This window comes from Mesoplodon mirus (assembly GCF_964341445.2).
Source record: "Mesoplodon mirus genome assembly, chromosome: 7".
Lineage (NCBI taxonomy): Eukaryota > Metazoa > Chordata > Mammalia > Artiodactyla > Ziphiidae > Mesoplodon > Mesoplodon mirus.
This window is the reverse complement of record NC_138983.1, coordinates 85,101,895-85,124,416: the sequence shown is the minus strand read 5'-3', so window position 1 is coordinate 85,124,416 and position 22,522 is coordinate 85,101,895. Positions and strand designations below refer to the sequence as shown.

General features: G+C 44.9%; 1 protein-coding gene across 1 annotated transcript; it reads right to left on the bottom strand.

The window, feature by feature from the left end:
• Positions 1-332: 332 nt before the first annotated feature.
• LOC309808838 (BCL-6 corepressor-like) lies at positions 333-5,434 on the bottom strand. Its single transcript, XM_082629411.1, has 5 exons — positions 5,057-5,434; positions 3,900-4,028; positions 1,747-2,153; positions 1,035-1,088; positions 333-563 (listed from the first exon to the last, which is right to left on the bottom strand). The coding sequence occupies exons 1-5, from the start codon at positions 5,199-5,201 to the stop codon at positions 369-371; spliced, it is 930 nt and encodes a 309-aa protein (XP_082485537.1). The 5' UTR covers positions 5,202-5,434; the 3' UTR covers positions 333-368.
• Positions 5,435-22,522: the final 17,088 nt, after the last annotated feature.

The following is a 22,522-nucleotide window of genomic DNA, read 5'->3' as shown; positions in this document are numbered from 1 at the left end:
CCGTATCCGTACCTGCTACAAAACAGAACACATACCTGCTACGCTGGAGGTCTTGCACCGCCATTCCTCTGCTCTACTGTATCAGACTATTACTAACTACAGGACTAGCATTGCTCCGGAAAAAGGAGATGCGTGCCAGGAAACAGCATTTCATAGGTGCTTCACTCCTGGATGCCGCAACGCTCAAAAGGACAACCAGCCTTGCAATCCACAGCTGGGAAGGGTGGCCAGAGCAGCCCGTTCTCCAAACAGCCAGCACCCAGACGCTGGGCCGTCGGAAGCGTATTGTTTCCTCTCACCTCCCTCGGCACTGGGGGAGGAACCGCCCCGTTCCCACCGACGTGGTACCACACGCGAGCCGCCTGGGTTCACTTACATCTCTCACTGTCGTTCTGGTCGGCAATGGCCTCCTCCAGGGCGACCGACTTTGGCTTTTTGTCCTGACTTCCTTTCAGCCTTTCCCAGTCAGCGGGGCTGAATTTGCGCACCTCGGAGTCTTTGGTCGTCGGGTGGCCACCTTCTCGCTCTTTCATCTCCAACTCTGAGAAGCGCATCACTGCACGCTACAAAGAGAACGGAGATGGAAAAAAGACACACCTTACCACCAAAGCTATTTCACTGCCCTTACCTTAAAGGAAAGTATCTGCAAAGAAAAGTTTGCCCAAAACCAACCACAATTTATGATACAACTGAGATATTTTAAAATTGAACGATAAAAACGTAAGAGTGTCTATGTGTAACTAGTCACACACTCTTTACTCGTAAAGCCGTATGTATGTAGAGATATATGTGGTGTGTATGTATAGCCATACATACACTGTGGCATACAGACAGACATTCTCTTTCGAAGGTAAATAAAACAAAACAAAAATACAACGCAAAGAAAGCGAAACAAAAACACAACAGAAAAGAAAACAAATGCACAATGAATAAAGACGACCATGGCCCACAAACTTCCCTTTGTATATTTGGAAATGAAATTTAACTCAAAAGGTTTATGGAAGATTCTAGTAATAAAAATTTGAAGAACTGACCTCACAGTAAGCAGCGGGTAGACATAAAATACTGTCCTCTTGTAATCCTTCCATCTATGTAATTAAAATGGGCACTCAATGGATCATTTAGATAACTTCATCCATTTTTATAAGCATGAACCAATTTTTTTCTTAACATTGCAAAACAATTTGGCTTTATTTGTCTTTTAATTAAAAGTAAAATACCTTAAGGAAATTCCTATACAACATCTATCATTCACTAGCAAGTTAAATACATACTCTATCCCTCTAAGCAAGGTTTGTGTTTTTGTTTTTGTTTGTTTGTTTTTTTGGTGGAAAAACAAAATTGCACGAATCTCACAGACATGCGGCCGCTACACACCTCCACCAAGTATCACGTAAGGCATTCTGAGCAGCGCTTTTAGGTATATTTGTTAACGTACAGTAACGGCAGAGAAATCAAAGCGACTGATAGGTAAACGTCACGCAGTCTTTTAGACATCCTTCGCAATAATTAAAACTTCCGTTATCAGCATTCGAGTGGAGTTTGCTTAAAATCTACAGAATAACTTCAAGTATCCACTTACGTCCCCTTACTGGACACATTTCAAACATTTAAATTATCCTAAGCTTCATTAACCAAATCAGCCCGGTGTCCTGCCCTATCATACCCCCGGCCCCCTCCTCTTCACACATTAAAAAAACCTGACAACTGCTCAGGCTCCTGAAATTCGGGTGGGTGGGGGCTCACCTGCAATGCCCGCTGCTCCCGGCCGAGCTGACTGGAGTCTGCGTACAGTCCGGTAGCGACACACTTGAACCGGGCACCCACGTAACCAGCGGAGTTTGCGATTCTCTTTGCCAGCTTAGATGGCTTTGGTTTCAGAACTTTGCCATCGGTTGATCCTGCCTCGTCAGCTCCGTCTTTGGTGTAGGTGGGGGTGACGTCCACACTCGGTGGGGCACTGCCCACGTAAAATGGTTTGGGATCCTCTTGGGTTTTCCCGAAAGTGACCGCAGAGCCGTCGCTCCCCAGGGTCGGCTCCAGGAATGGAGTCGAGACCGGCGTCGCCAGGTTCTCCTTGTTGGTTACCGCTGGAACTTTCTCCTTGCTTAAGCCGGAAACTGGCTGGCCCGGAGCCTGTTTGAAAGTATAGGCTTCGTGGAAGTCACTGATGCGCCCCAACTCCTCTCTCAGGGCAATGAAATCCCGCTGTGGCTGTAGGGCCACATTTTACTTTTTTATTTTTAATATATGTTCACGTTTCCATAAAGGATCCAAGGTGCCCCATAACGTAAGGACACACAATATTAGCTTTAAAAAAACATGAAAAAAAAAAAAAAGGGAAATCATGATCCTGGAAATGGGTTGTATCCTTTTTTTTTTTTTTTTTTTTTTTTTTTCTGTACGTGGGCCTCTCACTGTTGTGGCCTCTCCCGTTGCGGAGCACAGGCTCCGGACGCACAGGCTCAGCGGCCATGGCTCACGGGCCGAGCCGCTCCGCGGCATATGGGATCCTCCCAGACCGGGGCACGAACCCGTATCCCCTGCATCGGCAGGCGGACTCTCAACCACTGCGCCACCAGGGAGGCCCGGTTGTATCCTTTTAAGGGGTGAGAATAACAGAATGAGTGAGCCAAAGATTTGGGAGAGGATCTCACATTTCCAAATGTCCAAATCTTAAAATTGCACCAAGTGGGAATGTAGCTGTGGCAGTATTAACCTGAGAGAGCTCTATGATCGTTGTCTTGACTCATCACTTGCTTGCAAGGTTATAAATGACAGGGTAAGTGAAGGAGGGCAAGTAGACAGATAAGAGTCATTTCCTCATTCTCAAAAGAAGGGGCATCACCTAGGGAAGGGGACTCCAAAATCCTACAGGAATCATCTGGATATACTAAATTTTCTAGGTGGCAAAAGTATCTCATTTGACCCTAGCAGCCAGATGGAACTTAGAAAAGTAGTGAAAAGCTACTCAACTGAATGCACGTCATATGACTACGAGCACGTCAGTGAAAAGTTCAAGGGAAGATGCTGTGGAAGAGCAGTTCACCTTGTGGTTGAGCGTCCTCAGAACGTGCAGTGGGAGGTGCAGTATCTGCTCTGTCTCACAGGGACCCTCCAACCTCTAAACGCATCTTTCCTGGGAAGCTGAATTCAAAAAGTCAATTTAAAAACAAGATAGGGCTTCCCTGGTGGTGCAGTGGTTGAGAGTCCGCCTGCCGATGCAGGGGACACGGGTTCGTGCCCCGGTCCGGGAAGATCCCACATGCCGCGGAGCGGCTGGGCCCGTGAGCCATGGCCACCGAGCCTGCACGTCCGGAGCCTGTGCTCCGCAATGGGAGAGGCCACAACAGTGAGAGGCCCGCGTACCACAAAAAATTAATTAATTAATTAATTAATTTTAAAAAGATAAAAGTCTCTAATAGAGAAATTTTATCAGAGCCTAGTATTAACAGCTGTAGAGCCACAAGTTTCCCACGATACAGCCTTAGCAGAGGCTGTTAAGGCAGTGACAGAAAATTTGTACCGAGGGAAGTAGCAGAAGAGTTTGCCTACAATTCACGAAAAGGATCCCTGCACTTGGCCTGAAGGAAATCAGCAAAATTTGTAACAGCTTGTGTATTTGTATGCGGGATTGAGAATGAATTTAATTTTTTAATTTCTCTGAATTATCACATAAGATTCAGAAGATGCTCTCTCTGCCTAGAAGCCACCCCACTGGGATAACTATGCCTACGGAGTTCCTTTGCCTATGACTCCGACTTGCTAACAGACTGGCAGCCTGGCCCCAGGGCCTGGTCGCTGCTCCCAGTGCAATGGTGGATATGGTGTCAACGCTTGCAAAATCAAAGCCCCTTACATCCTCTCCATGCCTCGGTCCCACCCCCCACCCCACTCACCATTGATGTTCAGGAAGGGGAAGGTGTCCTGGATGGGAACGTGGTGCTGTGACTGGTCCAGCTCATCTTCCTCATCTTCTTCATCCACATCATTATCTTTCTCATCCCAAGGAGCAGATCCAGTGGATCCTACCCGAGAAACACACACACACACACACAAAGGTCAAAAGTGAGGCGCTCACGTTGCACTGTCGTCCCTGCAGCTGACCCACTGTTCAAGCTAGGCACTGCCAACACAGAGGTTCCTTGGGTTCAGTGTGCACCCTCAATGCCAAAGAGTGGGAACCAAGGGTGTTCACCCCACTCCCAGCTCCTCCTACGGAGCCCCAGTGCAAGCTCTCATCCCCTCCCCTATCCAGGAGCTGCAGACCCTACTCCCTTCTCCTAGAAATCTTTTAATTCCTACTCTAAACCCCTTTCTACACATTCGCATCCCTTCTAAGGACCCAAGGAGCACAGCTTCTCTCCTTTATAAGCTTACTGTGAAGACAGACCCTTCCCTCATGGCAGAGCCTCACTAGATTCACTGGAGGTCAAGTCTAAATTATCTGGCTCTTAGTCGGAACTGGCTAAACATTGAGTAAATATAGGGATCAGGTGGTATTCTCCTAGGAAAAATACCATACAAATTAAATGATCACTTACCCATCATTTATAAAGAGCACTTAATAGCCTTCATGATGTCATGGCAATTGATTCTTAGAACAGCCTTTGAAATACGCAGGAAAGATGAGAACCCAGATTTTATAGTGCAAAAAGCTGAGGCTCAAAACGTTGAATGACTTGTTTCAATGTCCCACAAGTAGTGAAATGGAAAGACCGAGGTTTATAACTCAGACCTTCTAAGTTTTAAGCCCTCCTTCTTCTAAACTACCTGGCCTCTCTTCTCAGTGTTGAGTCCCAAGAGAAGTTATTTTTTATAGAACTCAATACCCCCTCTTCTTTCTAATGCTTTACTGTTCCACTGGGTGGGCAGGAAGACTGTGCTGAGTTTATATCTTTTGTTCTCTGGGTTCTTTCTAGGGACAGCATTTCTTGCTTTATTTACCAGTCTTCAACTTTGTAAGCGAGGCGACTTTCAAGTCGACTATCGCTTTAAGGGTCCAGCCCAGAACCTGGCACACTGTCCACCTTCTCCCCAGCAGCTGGGGCCTCACCTGGGTTAATGATAGAGCCCTGGGGCTGGGGGATGTCACACACTTGATATATCTTCACTGGGTTCATGGGCACCTCCTTGGTGCCGTCGTACATCAGGTTGAATTCCCTGCTCTTGTTGACGCACAGCGGAGCTGGGCCTTCCATTTAGCTGGGTCGGGGTCGTCCACCCCTTCCTGGTACTTCCCCTGTCTCCACAGCCCAGGCCTGAGGCATAGGAAACTGCAGTGAGTGCCTGCTTGTTGCCCAGAAACACTGGAAAGTGTGCCCGCCCTCCCTCGTACAGACACAGATACACACAGCCCTGCCTGACCGCCCCATCACCCCAACTCCAATTTACAGAGACTGCAGCAGAAAACACCACGCTGGGGACCAGGCAAGGCAGGGCCCGAGAGAAATTAAACCAAATGCAAATACAGTATTTTAAAAAGAGGAGCCTCATCTCAAGTGCTTGTGCCAGCATCATCTGTCAACACTACAATGGCCTTAATGAAGGGTTGAAAATAAAGAAAAATCTGGAACAAGTATACACCAAAATACTAATGGTAACTTTTGGATAGCAAGATTTCAGGTAATTTTGTTTTGTTTTGTTTGCCTTATTTGTTTTTCACATGAATTGCTTATATAATAAGAAGAGAAAGGGAGGTGGCGTATGATATGAAGAATTTAGGCTTGCAGTTCCCTCTCCCTTCAGTCTTTAATCTGATGCACAAATAACTGTTGAAACCAAGTACCTTTAGGAGTAGCAGCCCACAGGAGGGCAGGAAGCACGCTCTGGGGGTTCAGCTGGCCTCAGTGCGAGGCTGAGGGCCTCAAGTCCTAATAAACTCACACCACCTGCCTTTCCCTGCTTCCTCAAACTCCCACATTGGGAACATTTTGCTGGGAACACCAGGGGCTGGTGGCCTGGGCCAAAACCAGTGGGGCCCCGCCTCTCTGGTTTTCAATTTCCAGGTCTAACAGGCATTTATGTGTCTGTTCACGGGATATCAGCCCTCCCCCACTGTTAACGTATCTCAGATGTCTACACTTTCTTCAGGGCTGTGACGTATGTGCTGGTGCAGAAAAGGGGGAGGTCTTTGGCAGAGGACTCAAGATCAAGAGAACAAGATGGACCGGCCAGACTGCTCCCACTTGATGTTAGGAAGATAAGGTGGCCATGTAGTTAGAATTCTGCAGGGGAACATAGCCTATATAGTCTATGGGTTTGCGGATCCACAACTTTTATTTTTTCAGTAATGCCAACCAACCTCATAAGAGACTGACATATAATCCAGAATGCCAGTCTACTCGTTTTCAATGGGGGATAAAGCTGGTCAGTGACCAGCATGGTTAAGTCCAATAACCTGGACATAACCATGTATGATCTCAACCAGTAACTCCTGTATCTGGTTTCTAATGACAATTCCAAGAACATAAGACCCACTCAACATTTAAATCCAAATTTTCAGATGACTCCAAAGCTAAATGGAAATGATTTGATATTGAACTCTAAATTTGCATTATCTAGACTATCTCTTACCCAGTTGGGTAACCCAGAATCGACAGTAAAAGGCTCCTGCTTTCCCAAAAATCACAGGGCATAAAAATGAAAAGCACTGGAAAGGCAAGACCCCCAGTGAATTTGCAAAGCTGCTTTTGTGCCTTTTTCTTTTTGACCTTGAAGCCAGGAGAAATTCTAAAAATACAAATGTATTAATTTTTAAAACTTGACTTTACTGAATATTGTTCAGATCCCCAAGCCTACAAAAATAATTTTATTTTTTAAAAAATGCTCCCTCTTCAGACTATACTACAAAGCTACAGTAATCAAGACAGTGTGGTACTGGCACAAAAACAGAAAGATAGATCAATGGAACAGGATAGAAAGCCCAGAGATAAACCCACGCACATATGGTCAACTTATCTTTGATAAAGGAGGCAGGAATGTACAGTGGAGAAAGGAACGCCTCTTCAATAAGTGGTGCTGGGAAAACTGGACCAGGACATGTAGAAGTATGAGATTAGATCATTCCCTAACACCATACACAAAAATAAGCTCAAAATGGATTAAAGACCTAAATGTAAGGCCAGAAACTATCAAACTCTTAGAGGAAAACATAGGCAGAACACTCTATGACATAAATCACAGCAAGATCCTTTTGGACCCACCTCCTAGAGAAATGGAAATAAAAACAAAGATAAACAAATGGGACCTAATGAAACTTCAAAGCTTTTGCACAGCAAAGGAAACCATAAACAAGACCAAAAGGCAACCCTCAGAATGGGAGAAAATATTTGCAAATGAAGCAACTGACAAAGGATTAATCTCCAAAATTTATAAACAGCTCATGCAGCTCAATAGCAAAAAAACAAACAACCCAATCCAAAAATGGGCAGAAGACTTAAATAGGCATTTCTCCACAGAAGATATACAGACTGCCAACAAACACATGAAAGAATGCTCAACATCATTAATCATTAGAGAAATGCAAATCAAAACTACAATGAGATATCATCTCACACCAATCAGAATGGCCATCATCAAGAAATCTAGAAACAATAAATGCTGGAGAGGGTGTGGAGAAAAGGGAACCCTCTTGCACTGCTGGTGGGAATGTGAATTGGTACAGCCACTATGGAGAACAGTATGGAGGTTCCTTAAAAAACTACAAATAGAACTACCATATGACCCAGCAATCCCACTACTAGGCATATACCCTGAGAAAACCATAATTCAAAAAGAGACATGTACCAAAATGTTCATTGCAGCTCTATTCACAATAGCCCGGAGATGGAAAGAACCTAAGTGTCCATCATCGGATGAATGGATAAAGAAGATGTGGCACATATATACAATAGAATATTACTCAGCCATAAAAAGAAACGAAACTGAGCTATTTGTAATGAGGTGGAGAGACCTAGAGTCTGTCATATGGTGTGAAGTAAGTCAGAAAGAGAAAGACAAATACCGTATGCTAACACATATATATGGAATTAAAAAAAAAAATGTCATGAAGAACCTAGGGGTAAAACGGGAATAAAGACACAGACCTACTTGAGAATGGACTTGAGGATATGGGGAGGGGGAAGGGTAAGCTGTGACAAAGCGAAAGAGAGGCATGGACATGTATACACTACCAAACGTGAGGTAGATAAGATAGTGGGAAGCAGCCGCAGAGCACGGGGAGATCAGCTCGGTGCTTTGTGACTGCCTGGAGGGGTGGGATGGGGAGGGTGGGAGGGAGGGAGATGCATGAGGGAAGGGATTTGGGAACGAATGTATATGTATGACTGATTCACTTTGTTATAAAGCAGAAACTAATAAAAAAAAAATTAAAAAAAAAAAGACACAGACCTACTTGAGAATGGACTTGAGGATGTGGGGAGGGGGAAGGGTAAGCTGTGACAAAGCGAAAGAGAGGCATGGACATGTATACACTACCAAATGTAAGGTAGATAGATAGTGGGAAGCAGCCGCAGAGCACAGGGAGATCAGCTCGGTGCTTTCTGACCGCCTGGAGGGGTGGGATGGGGAGGGTGGGAGGGAGGGAGATGCATGAGGGAAGGGATGTGGGAACAGACGTATATGTATAACTGATTCACTTTGTTATAAAGCAGAAGCTAATAAAAAATAAATAAATAAATAAATAAATAAATAAAACACAAAAAATACAAAAATAAAAATGCTCCCTGCCTCAAAGGAGTTTACAATCCCTTAAAGGAGACAGATGATTCAATAGATCAGAAATACAGATACTATGTGAACACCAGTAAAACTGCCTAATCCATAAAGAGTCGGGGGGTAGGTATGGTTGGCCAAGTTAATCAGAATTTATGATTCTAGGGCTGAATCTTGAACATGGGTAGAAGTTAACCAGGTGAGAAGCGTGGGTCACGATACTCTAAGCAGAAGAAGCTTTATGGGCAAAGGCAGAGGCTGAAAAGCACAGTGCTTAGGGGACCTACAAGCAGTTCAGCTTGCGTGGAGGCAGCATGAGATCAAAGTCTGGGCTTGTAAGTAGGAACCATGCCAAGGAGTTTGGACCTGATTCTTAGAACACTGAGAACCACTGAGAGATGTAAGCAGGTTGTGATGGGATCAGATGTAAGTTTTAGAAAGAACCCTCTAGCTGCAGGACTGAAAAGGGTTTGAAGGGAGGCAAGGCATGAAGATAACACATAGTCTCTATATAATCCATATAATAGTGTCACTAGGGTCTGAACTAAGGAGGTGGCGGTAGGGATAGAGGATACAGGTAATGAACGAGCCGTTAAAGACGCTGACGTGACAAAGCTTGATGAGGAACTGATTCCTTGAAGAAGGTGAGAGAGAAATCAAGGATGATTCCCTGGTTTAGGGTTTGGGAGACTGGGTGGGGGGTGATGCTGACCACTGAGATAGGAGCAGGTTTAGAAAGATGATTTCCCTTTGGAAATGTCGGATTTCAAATGCCTGTGGAAGGCCTAGGGGAGAATGCCCAGCATGCCCAGGGCAGTTTTTTATCCCCACTCACCTCTCACATCACCTGAGGGACTCTCCCTGCCTGCCTCCAGCCTGGAAGAAGGTCCACCAGATTACGGACATCTCTGCCCTGTGGGCAAGGACCAATTTCTTTTCATTTCTGTATCCCTGCTCAGGCTTTAGCACACAGTAGGTCAATGTGTATTTGTTGAATTGCCTCAAATTTACAGAAATACACTTCTTGGGGAATGAATAAGTTGCTATTACAGATGGAAGACCAGAAAAACAGCTATGAGCAGAAGGCCAAGGAGACACTGCAGAAAGTGCTGGAGGAGAAAATGCGTGCAGGACAGCAACTGCAGAGCAAACAGGTGTGGGGATGCTCCATAATCCTTGGGGCTGGGAACCCTGGGGCAGTCTGGGTGGCAAGGGAGCCAGCTGCACAACCCCCTGGAACCCCCAAGGCACCACCCTCTCCTCTGATCTCCCTCAGCGGTCCCTGGCCCTGGCCGAGCACAAGTGTGAAGAGTGGAAGAGCCAGTACGAGAGCCACCCCCAGCATGCAACTGTCCCCTACCCTGCCAGCCCAGTAATCATGAATGCCGTCTTCCTTCTCTTTTTTACAATGTGGTACATATGGATTTTTTAAAAATGAGATTTAACCAGCTTTTAAACCTTTCTTCTTTCTAACAATATCAGTACTCTCTGACTCTCCAAATGCGCCTTTTAAAGTTGATTTAATTTATGGAAAAATCACCCTTCATACTTTCCCTTTCTTTTTTAAACCTCCCCATGGTAGTGTAATGTAGTAGAAGGAGATTTGGCCTGGGAGTTTGGACACCAGGGTTCTAGCGGCAGTAACCCACAGTTACACACGTTATATTATTAAAGAAAAAAGTAACTTACAGAAATGTATGAGGCCATTATGCACGTACACACAAATATATATTCACTCATATATCCATAAAAAAGTAGTCTGGAAGGTTCTATAAAATGTTAAAGGTGTTCATCCCAGGGTGGAGGAGATATACGTTAACTATATTACCCTCTTAAATTTTTACAGTAAATGTATATTACTTTTATAATTTAAAAAGCCAAACTTTTCATTTTTAAAAACCTAAAACATGAAAGAAAACTGGAAAACCAACAAAATTAAAACAATCCCTAAGTCTGAGGCAATGATTTTTGTATCCGAGTACAAGTGATGAATGAAAATACTAAGAATGGTGTGTGACACCTTAAAGTATAGAAAAAAATACAGTAAGGCAAGTAGGCATTAAGATAATAGAATATAAAAAGTTACCCAGATATATTCAGACAATGGACTACTATTCCAGTAATAAAAAGAAATGAATTACTAATATGAGCTACACGGATGAGTCACAACAACATGAGGAGCCAAAGAAGCCACGTGCAACAGGGTACTTATTGTATGCTTCCATTCATATGAATTTCTAGAATAGGAAACACTAATACATAGTGAAAGAAAGCATGTCAGTGGTTGCCTGATACCAGGCCTGGGAAACTGACTGTAAAAGGACAAGAAGGAACTTTTTGCAGGTATTGGAAGTGTTCTGTATCTTGACTTTGGCGATGACAATATAGATATACACATTTGTCAAAACTTATCAAATTACATGCTTAAAATGGGTACACCTTGTTGAATGTAATTCATACTTCAATAAAGTTGATTTTAAAGTTAAATTAAAAGTCACCTATGGGGACTTCCCTGGTGTCACAGTGGTTAAGAATTCGCCTGCTAATGCAGGGGACGTGGTTTCAAGCCCTAGTCTGGGGAGATCCCACATGCCGCCAAGCAACTAAGCCCGTGCGCCACAACTACAGAGCCTGTGCTCTAGAGCCCGTGAGCCACAACTACTGAGCCCGTGTGCCACAACTACCGAAGCCCACGTGCCTAGAGCCCATGCTCCACAACAAGAGAAGCCACCACAGTGAGAAGCCGGCGCACTGCAACAAAGACACAATGCAGCCAAAAATAAATAAATTAATAATAATTTTTAAAAAAATAGTCCCCTAGACGTCTGAGTGAGACAGAGTTCCTTTAAGCTTTCAGTCCCAGCTCTTCTCTGAAGCCTCCCCTCATTCACCCTGGCAGCATGTGGCCACTGTGCATCTCTTTAACACCTTATATTTATCGGTTCCATTCAGATTTGATGCTTGAAAAGTTTTGTATATTTTATGTCTATCTTCCATTCAACTTGGTTCCTCTAAGGCAGGAACAATAATCTCTTTCATAAATTGAGACCATTACAAAAACAGAATTATGTTCCCTTTCCTCCCAATCAGGGGAATTTGAAGTAGGATTGATGAAATCCTGGAAATCATAAGCAAAAATGTCATTTCTGCATTTTTATGGCCACAGGGTCCTGTGTTTTCATCAGATTCTTGAAGATATCACAGAGCCCAACAATGTTAAGAACCTCTGCTTTGAATCCATGTGCTTTCACCCAGCTCTGTGGTACAAGGCACCCTGCCCCTGGGGCAATCTGTCTGTGGTCCCTGCAAAGATGATAAACCCACATCAAAGACACTTACTCTTGTGCATGTCAGTGGACTCTACTGCCATCTCTTCCTCCACAATGACGTCACTATCGCCATCTTCAAGATTCATTTCTGTCTCATCTAGAACACTGTCTTCTTCCTCTTCCTCCTCCTCATCTTCCTTGGAGACATCCTTTAATGTGGCAAGTAGTCTGTTGTAACCAGAAACTTGTTCTGGCTCACTCTATGCTTCACTTTCAGAACTTGAAGTATCTATAAACTCTCTGACTAAAAGGAAAATGGGGATTTTAAAAACAAAACTTATACTGTTCTTGTTGCTACCCCACGACTATCATCAGGCCCACAGTGGAACCAAGTTCAGACTTTTCTAAATAAAAACTAGCTTTTCTGCAAATATGCAACCCTATCTATTCAACCAGACCTAGCACCAAATTTGTTTAAAACAGCTAATCTAGCTATGATTCTAGAAGCGCTTCCTCTTCTTTGAACTGCTCATGTTCCACATGGGAAGACAGCAAACTAAACACATGGAGCTTTAGGTTATAAGGCGATCTAACCTATGTGTCAGACATTTGGCACCTTTAAAGGAGCAACAGGAAAACTTACAACAAAAAAGTGTACTTTATTTCTGAGTCTGTGGTAATGAAATAAGACCTTTGATGATTTTGCACTCTATTTTATGTTAAGCAAACATGACATTCCCTCTTAGGATTCACCAAGAGCCCCCTGGTAAGCCTCCTTAACAGGTTCTAACAGGCTAATCTCTCAGGACAGTTTCATACTTTATACGATATTAGTTATCACAATGGCATTTTAACAGACATCTGCACTTAAAACTAAGCAATATTACTAAAATATAGCTTACATCTAAAATCAAAGAGAGTGGAAATGTAGCCAAACTTTAGTACCATATATAATCTTAAAAGTAACAGTCCAGAGTCTACTATCATAAAGAAGGTATAAAGCATTACCAGTTGACAAGTCTGTGGTTTTGCTTCCTTTCTGGAAACCCTGAGAAGAAACAGGCAATGTTAAACTTTAACTACTAGTATGTAGCAATTAGGAAAAGTCTAATGATACAACTTTAAATGAACGTGGCAGACTATACCGTTATAAATACATTATATCTATTGTCAAGTAAAAACTCCATATGCATTTGGACAGGTTTTGGAAGGATATGCCAAATAGATAATAAGAGACGAATGAAAAAGTCTAACAAGACCACATGACAAATACTACAGTCACACAGTAACAGGCTCTCATCCAAAAGATGGGAAATTTTGGCAAATAAAAGCCCTCGGGGTTCACCTTTTCTAGCAAGTTTCTTAAGTAGACTATCCCTCTAACTGTTGATAAAGCAGCCCAAAGGGGTGGGTTGAGCACTAAGATCATAACTGAGAGTCTGGACACTTAGAGAGGAACCCACAACTACCCAAACATTAGTTTCCTCATGGTCATTGAATAGATAGGTGATGTCGAGGGTCCCAAGCAATTTTTTTTTCATTTTTTTAAACTTATTTAATTTATTTATTTTTGCCTGCTATGGGTCTTCGTTGCTGCGCCCGGGCTTTCTCTAGTTGCGGCGAGAGGTGGCTTCTCTTGTTGCGGAGCAGGGGCTCTAGGCTCGCGGGCATCAGTAGTTGCACCACCCTGGCTCAGTAGTTGTGGCTCGCGGGCTCTGGAGTGCAGGCTCAATAGTTGTGGCGCACGGGCTTACTTGCACCGCGGCATGTGGGATCTTCCCGGACCAGGGCTCGAACCCCTGTCCCCTCCGTTGGCAGGCGGATTCTTAACCACTGCGCCACCAGGGAAGCCCCCAAGCAATTCTTTAAAAACATAGAAAACGGGGCTCCCCTGGTGGCGCAGTGGTTGAGAGTCTGCCTGCCAATGCAGGGCACACGGGTTCGAGCCCTGGTCTGGGAGGATCCCACATGCCGCGGAGCAACTGGCCCCGTGAGCCACAATTACTGAGACTGTGCGTCTGGAGCCTGTGCTCCGCAACAAGAGAGGCCGCGATAGTGAGAGGCCCGCGCACCGCGATGAGGAGTGGCCCCCACTTGCCGCAACTAGAGAAAGCCCTCGCACAGAAACGAAGACCCAACATAGCCATGAATAAATAAATAAAAATTAAAAAAAAACATATAAAACGAACACAAGCTTATAAAATCTCTGCCCAGTCGCCACACAGGAGGCGTGCCGTCTAGCATCAAACTACAGGCTCAACAAAGGGTAGGAAGACCGGCGAAGAACCCCATCTCAGGCGGGAAGCCGCCAGGATCCCCGGGCGAGCTAGGCCGGCGCCGGGGCAGCGTGGCACGCGGCGGGAGCTGCCCTGTCACTACCCCCGGGGCACCGGCGGACCAAACGCGGGGACACGCGGGCTCCCCCCGGGAAAGGACGCCGGCAGCGCCGGTCCCAGCCTTCGCCTCTCCATACCTGTCACAGAAGGGATGCTCCTCGCCGAAATCCCTTAGATGCTTCTTCTGCTTTTTAGTTAGGGAGTTGAGCAGCTGGCTCTGGCTCCGGCTCCGGCTCCGGCTCCCGCGTTTGACCATGGGGAAGACGTCAAGTCAGCCAACCTCCAAGAATCGCGTTTTTCACCTGGAAGTCGTCTCGTCAACCCACTCACGCGGGCTTGCCAACGGCGCTTTACGGCGGAAGCAGGGTGCCATAAAGCAGACCCGCTTTACGTCGCGCTTGTACGACAGGCGTGGCTGTGAGAATCAGCCTGCATAAACGTGTAGTAACTGAGATGGTTGAATGCAGTGCCTTTCTATTATGCCATAATACAAATACCAACTAACATTTAAGGCTGCCGGTGCATCTCAACTCATCCTCACAACAGTAAACAAATAGGCCTTGTTAATAAGCCTGATATCGGAGATGAGAAAGCTGATGCTTACAAAAAGTTACATACACATTAGCAAGAGAGGAGATGGAAACCTAATTCTCTCTGATGCGACCACAGGCTTTTCCCACTAGGATCTGCCACGTGCGTGTGCTGTGTGAAGAATGAGGACGCAAGGCTGAGATTCCCGCCCTTACCCTACCCCCTCATTTTCTGAAAGTATTGCAAGGGCCCTTGGTAACACATCTGTTCTGGCATTTTTCATGTTATAAAAGCAAAAACACATCCAGAGAGGTAAAGTGACTTTCCTAAATCACCCGGAGAGTCGATGTTAGAGAAAGCAGTCAAACTCAATAAAGTGTCTCAAAACTGAATTGGGGCAAATTGGGATGGAAAACTTTTAAAGGGTAAGTAACTTTTCTATATCTGGGTCGTGGTGGTGGTTACACCTGGTATACAATTACCAAAATTAATCAGACTGTACCTTTGAAATTGGTACATTTTAATGCAAGTAAATAATAATCTCAATAAACAGGCCAAAACAGCGCAACTGGACTTAATACTCTAGAGACAGGCAGAGTGTGCAGGGATACTTAAAAACCACAGGATAGGGCTTCCCTGGTGGCGCAGTGGTTGAGAGTCCGCCTGCCGATGCAGGGGACGCGGGTTCGTGCCCCGGTCCGGGAAGATCCCACGTGCCGCGAAGCGGCTGGGCCCGTGAGCCATGGCCACTGAGCCTGCGCGTCCGGAGCCTGGGCTCCGCAACGGGAGAGGCCACAACAGTGAGAGGCCCGCGTACCGAAAACAAACAAACAAAACAAAAACCACAGGATAAACACAGAGACACTTTTTTTCTAATAGTAACTTACAATGTCAATCATAAACCACAGAATTCACCTGAATATTTAAGGTAAAATAGGAGCCATCAAAGATAGTGTTCATTGCCTCTGCTATTAGAGGAGCGTCTGTGAGAGAATTGGAGCTTTGTCCAATACCATGTCACACCTATAGAAGTCGCACTACAACTATTAAAATCCTAGTTTTGTCGTTCTGGGGACCATCTACTCCTAATTAGATTCTGGGAGCTTAGGGTGGCATACGGAGGCAAAGGGAGGGAGTATCAAGAAAATATGCAAACAGCAGGTAGTGCCAGCAGATGGCCCAGCCAAGGAACCCAGAAACAAACAGACATGTGTCTTCTGTCTCATTTCAAGATAAAAAGTACAGTCACTTACGTAAACAAAAGGCTGCTTGCAAATGTCATCATACATACTAAGGCACTAACCACAGTATAACCTGGCTATGACAATAAAGTCATACAATGTTTTTTCTCCTCCCACCCTATTCCAAGTGCCCCAGCTTCCCTCCCCAGAGGCAACCAGTTTCTTGGTGTTCTTCCAGAGATCTGCTATAAAAAGCTATACTCTTGAGCACTTGATGTGACTCTTTACTCTCTCCTGCTTTCCATGTCATTGTAGTCCTATGGACAGGTCTGGACTGTTCCCAGGTTCAGACACAACTGTGCCCTAGCTCCACCCAAGTGCTCTCATCATTGGCTCACTGAGCCCGCTTCTGAAAATATTTATATTAGCCTTTGACAACATAAAAGGGGATGCTTTGTGAAATTTTAACCTGAGAGTTCGGAATTGAAACATATTTTTCATGCCTCCAGTGAAAGTTCTCTTAGTAAAACCCACACAAAGAGGATGCATGTGCCAACTAGTGAAGGCCCTGGGAAAATTGTAATAAAGGCAAAATTTGTTCTTCCCTTTTTTCTTCTCACGCTCAGCCCTTCCTTTTCCCTCCTGCAGGGTTGTCTTTGCCCTTTGCCCTCAGGGACTCAGTATTTTCAGGGGTAAAAACAATCCAGGAAATAATCTTTTATACTAGTTTGTAAAGAGAGGCTGATGAATTAATGTTACTTGGGTATTTTCAATTCGGGGAGACTCCCTAGGATAACGATCTCAAGGGGTGGGAGGGGGGTGGCTGTCCCTTAAGACAAGATGGTCAGAATATTCAGAAAAGTGTTAGTTTTTCTTTATTAAAAACTTTTTCTTTGGAAAATTTCAAGTATATACAAAAGTAGACAAAACAGTATAATACACTCCCATGTTCCCATCCCTCGGCTTCAATGCAAGGTATGCCCACCCACTACCCCTAACTCCCGCCCCTGTATTATTTTTGAAGCAAATCCCAGACATTGTATTATTTTATCTGTAAATATTTATTTCTAAATATCTAAAAGGTAAGGGTTCTTTCTTTAACATAGCTACAATGGCACTATTTCACCTCAAAAAAAAGATGATAACAATTATTTAATATCATCATGTAACCAGTCAGTATTCAGATTTCTGATTGTCTCATAAATGTCGTCTTTTTTTTTTTTTTTACACTGTCAGTTGAACATGTTCTGCTGTTCTCTGTGTCTCTCGCGAATACATTGTGGGATTTAGAACTTTGATCAGATTTCATTATAGCTGATATTTTAGACTTCCATCAGGAGGCGTATACTGTCTGGTTGTCTTTCATTTTGTGATGTTACCAGTCATTGGTAGTCAATGTCTAAATTCGTGAATTCATTAGAGGTCACATTCTAATTCTATCATGAGGTGATATTCTAATTCTATCATTTCTTCTTCACTTACTTGCTGGACTATTTCTATGAAAGCAAGCTTTTCCTTCCCCTAAATTTTGCTTACCCAGTGGTACTGTTTGTATAGGAAAAGCAGAAGAAATGCTTGATTCTCTCCCTTCATTTACTAATTTTCAACACAAGGAGTCAATTCACTGGATCTTCTCATGTTGACCAATCAAGTTTTTTTTTTTAATTTTTAGTATCATTATGAACTCATGGAATTATACAAATTGATGTGTTTTAATCCCTTGCAAGTATTATGGTGTACATGATTTGAAAGAGCATATTTGACATATAGTGATGTATTTGAAAAGACAAACTATGTCCTAATACAAACCACAGAAAGTAAACAGGAGTCTATCTGAGATTCTCAACAGAGCAGGGATGGGAAGGTGGGGAAGGAGCACAATTTGAGGATACAGATCAGATGCTGGGGAAGTTTGAGTTTTGAAATTTATGTGATAATATAAGTGGTAACAAGGGCACATGTGTTCAAGATATGTTGACAGGGAGCCATAAATAATCCAAAGGTATGACTCTCTAATTATGAAAGCTCCGACACCTCAGCTACTGATTTGGGAAGATTCTGGGGAAGGTGTGTGTGCACCCACACATCTGTCTCCTCCTAGATGCCTCAAATCAGACAGTCTCCTCCACCACATGTATGCATACATGTCTGTATACACCCCAAAGCCATCCAGCCTCTTCCTGAGAGTGCTGGCAGAAATCAGTCTCTCGCTACCTGTATAATGAAATGAGCTTGTTTATTCATTAAAAAAAATGTACTAAACACCACGTGCCAGGTGCTGTGCTAGTAGCTGAGGCTGGGGAAAAGAATAAGATCCATTCCAGCCTCTTCAAGGAGCCCTCAGCCTCATCCAGGTATGGATAAGTATGCAGACTCTTACGATACACTGTGATAAATGCTAAACTGATAGATGCTGGGTGCTAAGGAAGCAGCTCAGTCAGAGTTTTGGTGCTGCTGGGGGTTGGGGGCCGGTGGGGGAGGGTCATCTGCTGCCTTTGAGCGTTTGTCAGCCTGTCACGCTCATTGAACATCGGTATTGAACTTGAGATTAATCTAGATTCTAGATTTTAGGCTGTATGAGTTGTTTCAGCTGACTTCATGAACAGCATGTGTGTGTGTTCAAGACAGGGTATGAGGGATATAGGGCAACAGGAAATTAGAGAGCTGGGTAGTCATCGGATTCCACAGCGTTTATTGTGTAAGGAGCAATGAGTTTTCTAGGTGGAGCATGTTTTAGATAACGAGATTATGTCTGAAAAGAGAAAAGCTTTGTAATGTATTTCAATGCACTCTACATAACTTGAAAATGCAAAACACTATTATATATAGTGCCTACACTTTCTATTCATCTGTACCCAGAAGAACTATCCATTGTCAAACCCAGAGCCTGGCATAGAGTGACCTGTAATAATTATGTTTCCTCAAGCTTATCAGAGGTTGTTTTATATTAGGCCTAGCCTAAAACTGAAATATTTTATCAGATTATATTCACCTGACTGAGAACAAGGCTAAAATGCTACACTAGAGGGGATAAAGTTTTACCTCCCTCTCTCTAGTGGAATGTTGGTGTAACTACATTCTGTTTTTCACATTTTTCTGGCAGAGGCTTAGCAGGCAAACCTTCATTCATTTATCAAACATTTTCTAAACAGTTACCATGTTCCTGTCATAATGTTAGGCATTAATGATTTAAAAAGCTCAGACCTCAGGCTTTCCCCTTGAAAGACCTCATAGTCTAGTTGGGGGAGACAAAGCAATTAACAAATAATTATGTTGTCATGGGCTAGATTAGAAGGGTGTCTACAAAGGGTTTTAGGAACCCAGAAGATAAAGAAGCTCCTCTTGCTGCGGAGGAGAGAGGAAAGGTCATGGGGAGTTGCACAGAGGATGCACTGAGTCAGGGTTTCCTGGGAAAGAAGGTTCCAGGGAGAGGGAATAGCATGAGCAAGGTGGAAAGATGTGTTTGGAGAACTGTCTGTGGACCCTGTTGCTGAGGTGGGTGGGTGGGAGTAGAGAGGTTGGAGAGACGGACAGGTGAGGATTCAGCCCACTAAAGGCCTTGCATGCCTTGCTGGGGCATTGAGGCCCAATCCCATGTAAGGTGAGGAACCCTTAAAGGATTTCAAGCAAGGGGGTTATGTGAACCGATTTGGACTTCAGCGAAATCACAGTGATGTCTGTATGGGTGACAAGGACATTAAATCTTCCTTTCCGACGACTTCCTGGAGCAGCTGATTCGCTACTGATGCTGCCCACCTCCAAAAGACTTTGGAGACTTTTTCATGTTTTGTTTGTTTGTTTATTTGTTTTCGGTACGCAGGCCTCTCACTGTTGTGGCCTCTCCCGTTGCGGAGCCCAGGCTCCGGACGCGCAGGCTCAGCGGCCATGGCCCACGGGCCCAGCCGCTTCGCAGCACGTGGGATCTTCCCGGACTGGGGCACGAACCCGCGTCCCCTGCATCGGCAGGCGGACTCTCAACCACTGCGCCACCAGGGAAGCCCTATCCTGTGGTTTTTAAGTATCCCTGCACACTCTGCCTGTCTCTAGAGTATTAAGTCCAGTTGCGCTGTTTTGACCTCTTTGTTTATTGAGATTATTATTTACTTGCATTAAAATGTACCAATTTCAAAGGTACAGTCTGATTAATTTTGGTAATTGTATACCAGGTGTAACCACCACCACGACCCAGATATAGAAAAGTTACTTACCCTTTAAAAGTTTTCCATCCCAATTTGCCCCAATTCAGTTTTGAGACACTTTATTGAGTTTGACTGCTTTCTCTAACATCGACTCTCCGGGTGATTTAGGAAAGTCACTTTACCTCTCTGGATGTGTTTTTGCTTTTATAACATGAAAAATGCCAGAACAGATGTGTTACCAAGGGCCCTTGCAATACTTTCAGAAAATGAGGGGGTAGGGTAAGGGCGGGAATCTCAGCCTTGCGTCCTCATTCTTCACACAGCACACGCACGTGGCAGATCCTAGTGGGAAAAGCCTGTGGTCGCATCAGAGAGAATTAGGTTTCCATCTCCTCTCTTGCTAATGTGTATGTAACTTTTTGTAAGCATCAGCTTTCTCATCTCCGATATCAGGCTTATTAACAAGGCCTATTTGTTTACTGTTGTGAGGATGAGTTGAGATGCACCGGCAGCCTTAAATGTTAGTTGGTATTTGTATTATGGCATAATAGAAAGGCACTGCATTCAACCATCTCAGTTACTACACGTTTATGCAGGCTGATTCTCACAGCCACGCCTGTCGTACAAGCGCGACGTAAAGCGGGTCTGCTTTATGGCACCCTGCTTCCGCCGTAAAGCGCCGTTGGCAAGCCCGCGTGAGTGGGTTGACGAGACGACTTCCAGGTGAAAAACGCGATTCTTGGAGGTTGGCTGACTTGACGTCTTCCCCATGGTCAAACGCGGGAGCCGGAGCCGGAGCCGGAGCCAGAGCCAGCTGCTCAACTCCCTAACTAAAAAGCAGAAGAAGCATCTAAGGGATTTCGGCGAGGAGCATCCCTTCTGTGACAGGTATGGAGAGGCGAAGGCTGGGACCGGCGCTGCCGGCGTCCTTTCCCGGGGGGAGCCCGCGTGTCCCCGCGTTTGGTCCGCCGGTGCCCCGGGGGTAGTGACAGGGCAGCTCCCGCCGCGTGCCACGCTGCCCCGGCGCCGGCCTAGCTCGCCCGGGGATCCTGGCGGCTTCCCGCCTGAGATGGGGTTCTTCGCCGGTCTTCCTACCCTTTGTTGAGCCTGTAGTTTGATGCTAGACGGCACGCCTCCTGTGTGGCGACTGGGCAGAGATTTTATAAGCTTGTGTTCGTTTTCTATGTTTTTAAAGAATTGCTTGGGGGCTTCCCTGGTGGCGCAGTGGTTAAGAATCCGCCTGCCAACGGAGGGGACAGGGGTTCGAGCCCTGGTCCGGGAAGATCCCACATGCCGCGGTGCAAGTAAGCCCGTGCGCCACAACTATTGAGCCTGCACTCCAGAGCCCGCGAGCCACAACTACTGAGCCAGGGTGGTGCAACTACTGATGCCCGCGAGCCTAGAGCCCCTGCTCCGCAACAAGAGAAGCCACCTCTCGCCGCAACTAGAGAAAGCCCGGGCGCAGCAACGAAGACCCATAGCAGGCCAAAATAAATAAATTAAAGAAGTTAAAAAAAATAAAAAAAGAATTGCTTGGGGGCTTCCCTGGTGGCGCAGTGGTTGAGAGTCTACCTGCCAATGCAGGGGACACGGGTTCGTGCCCCGGTCTGGGAGGATCCCACATGCCGCGGAGCGGCTGGGCCCGTGGGCCATGGCCGCTGAGCCTGCGCGTCCGGAGCCTGTGCTCCGCAAGGGGAGAGGCCACAACAAGAGGCCCGCGTAGCGCAAAAAAAAAAAAAAAAAAAAAAAGAATTGCTTGGGACCCTCGACATCACCTATCTATTCAATGACCATGAGGAAAGTAATGTTTGGGTAGTTGTGGGTTCCTCTCTAAGTGTCCAGACTCTCAGTTATGATCTTAGTGCTCATCCCACCCCTTTGGGCTGCTTTATCAACAGTTAGAGGGATAGTCTACTTAAGAAACTTGCTAGAAAAGGTGAACCCCGAGGGCTTTTATTTGCCAAAATTTCCCATCTTTTGGATGAGAGCCTGTTACTGTGTGACTGTAGTATTTGTCATGTGGTCTTGTTAGACTTTTTCATTCGTCTCTTATTATCTATTTGGCATATCCTTCCAAAACCTGTCCAAATGCATATGGAGTTTTTACTTGACAATAGATATAATGTATTTATAACGGTATAGTCTGCCACGTTCATTTAAAGTTGTATCATTAGACTTTTCCTAATTGCTACATACTAGTAGTTAAAGTTTAACATTGCCTGTTTCTTCTCAGGGTTTCCAGAAAGGAAGCAAAACCACAGACTTGTCAACTGGTAATGCTTTATACCTTCTTTATGATAGTAGACTCTGGACTGTTACTTCTAAGATTATATATGGTACTAAAGTTTGGC

Coding starts and splice junctions, on each gene's coding strand:
- LOC309808838 (XM_082629411.1), bottom strand. CDS start 5,201: ATGGAAGGCCCAGCTCCGCTGTGCGTCAACAAGAGCAGGGAATTCAAC. Junction 4,029..5,056: donor GGGCTCTATCATTAACCCAG/GTGAGGCCCCAG, acceptor TTTCTCGGGTAG/GATCCACTGGATCTGCTCCT. Junction 1,089..1,746: donor GGGAGCAGCGGGCATTGCAG/GTGAGCCCCCAC, acceptor TTAATTACATAG/ATGGAAGGATTACAAGAGGA.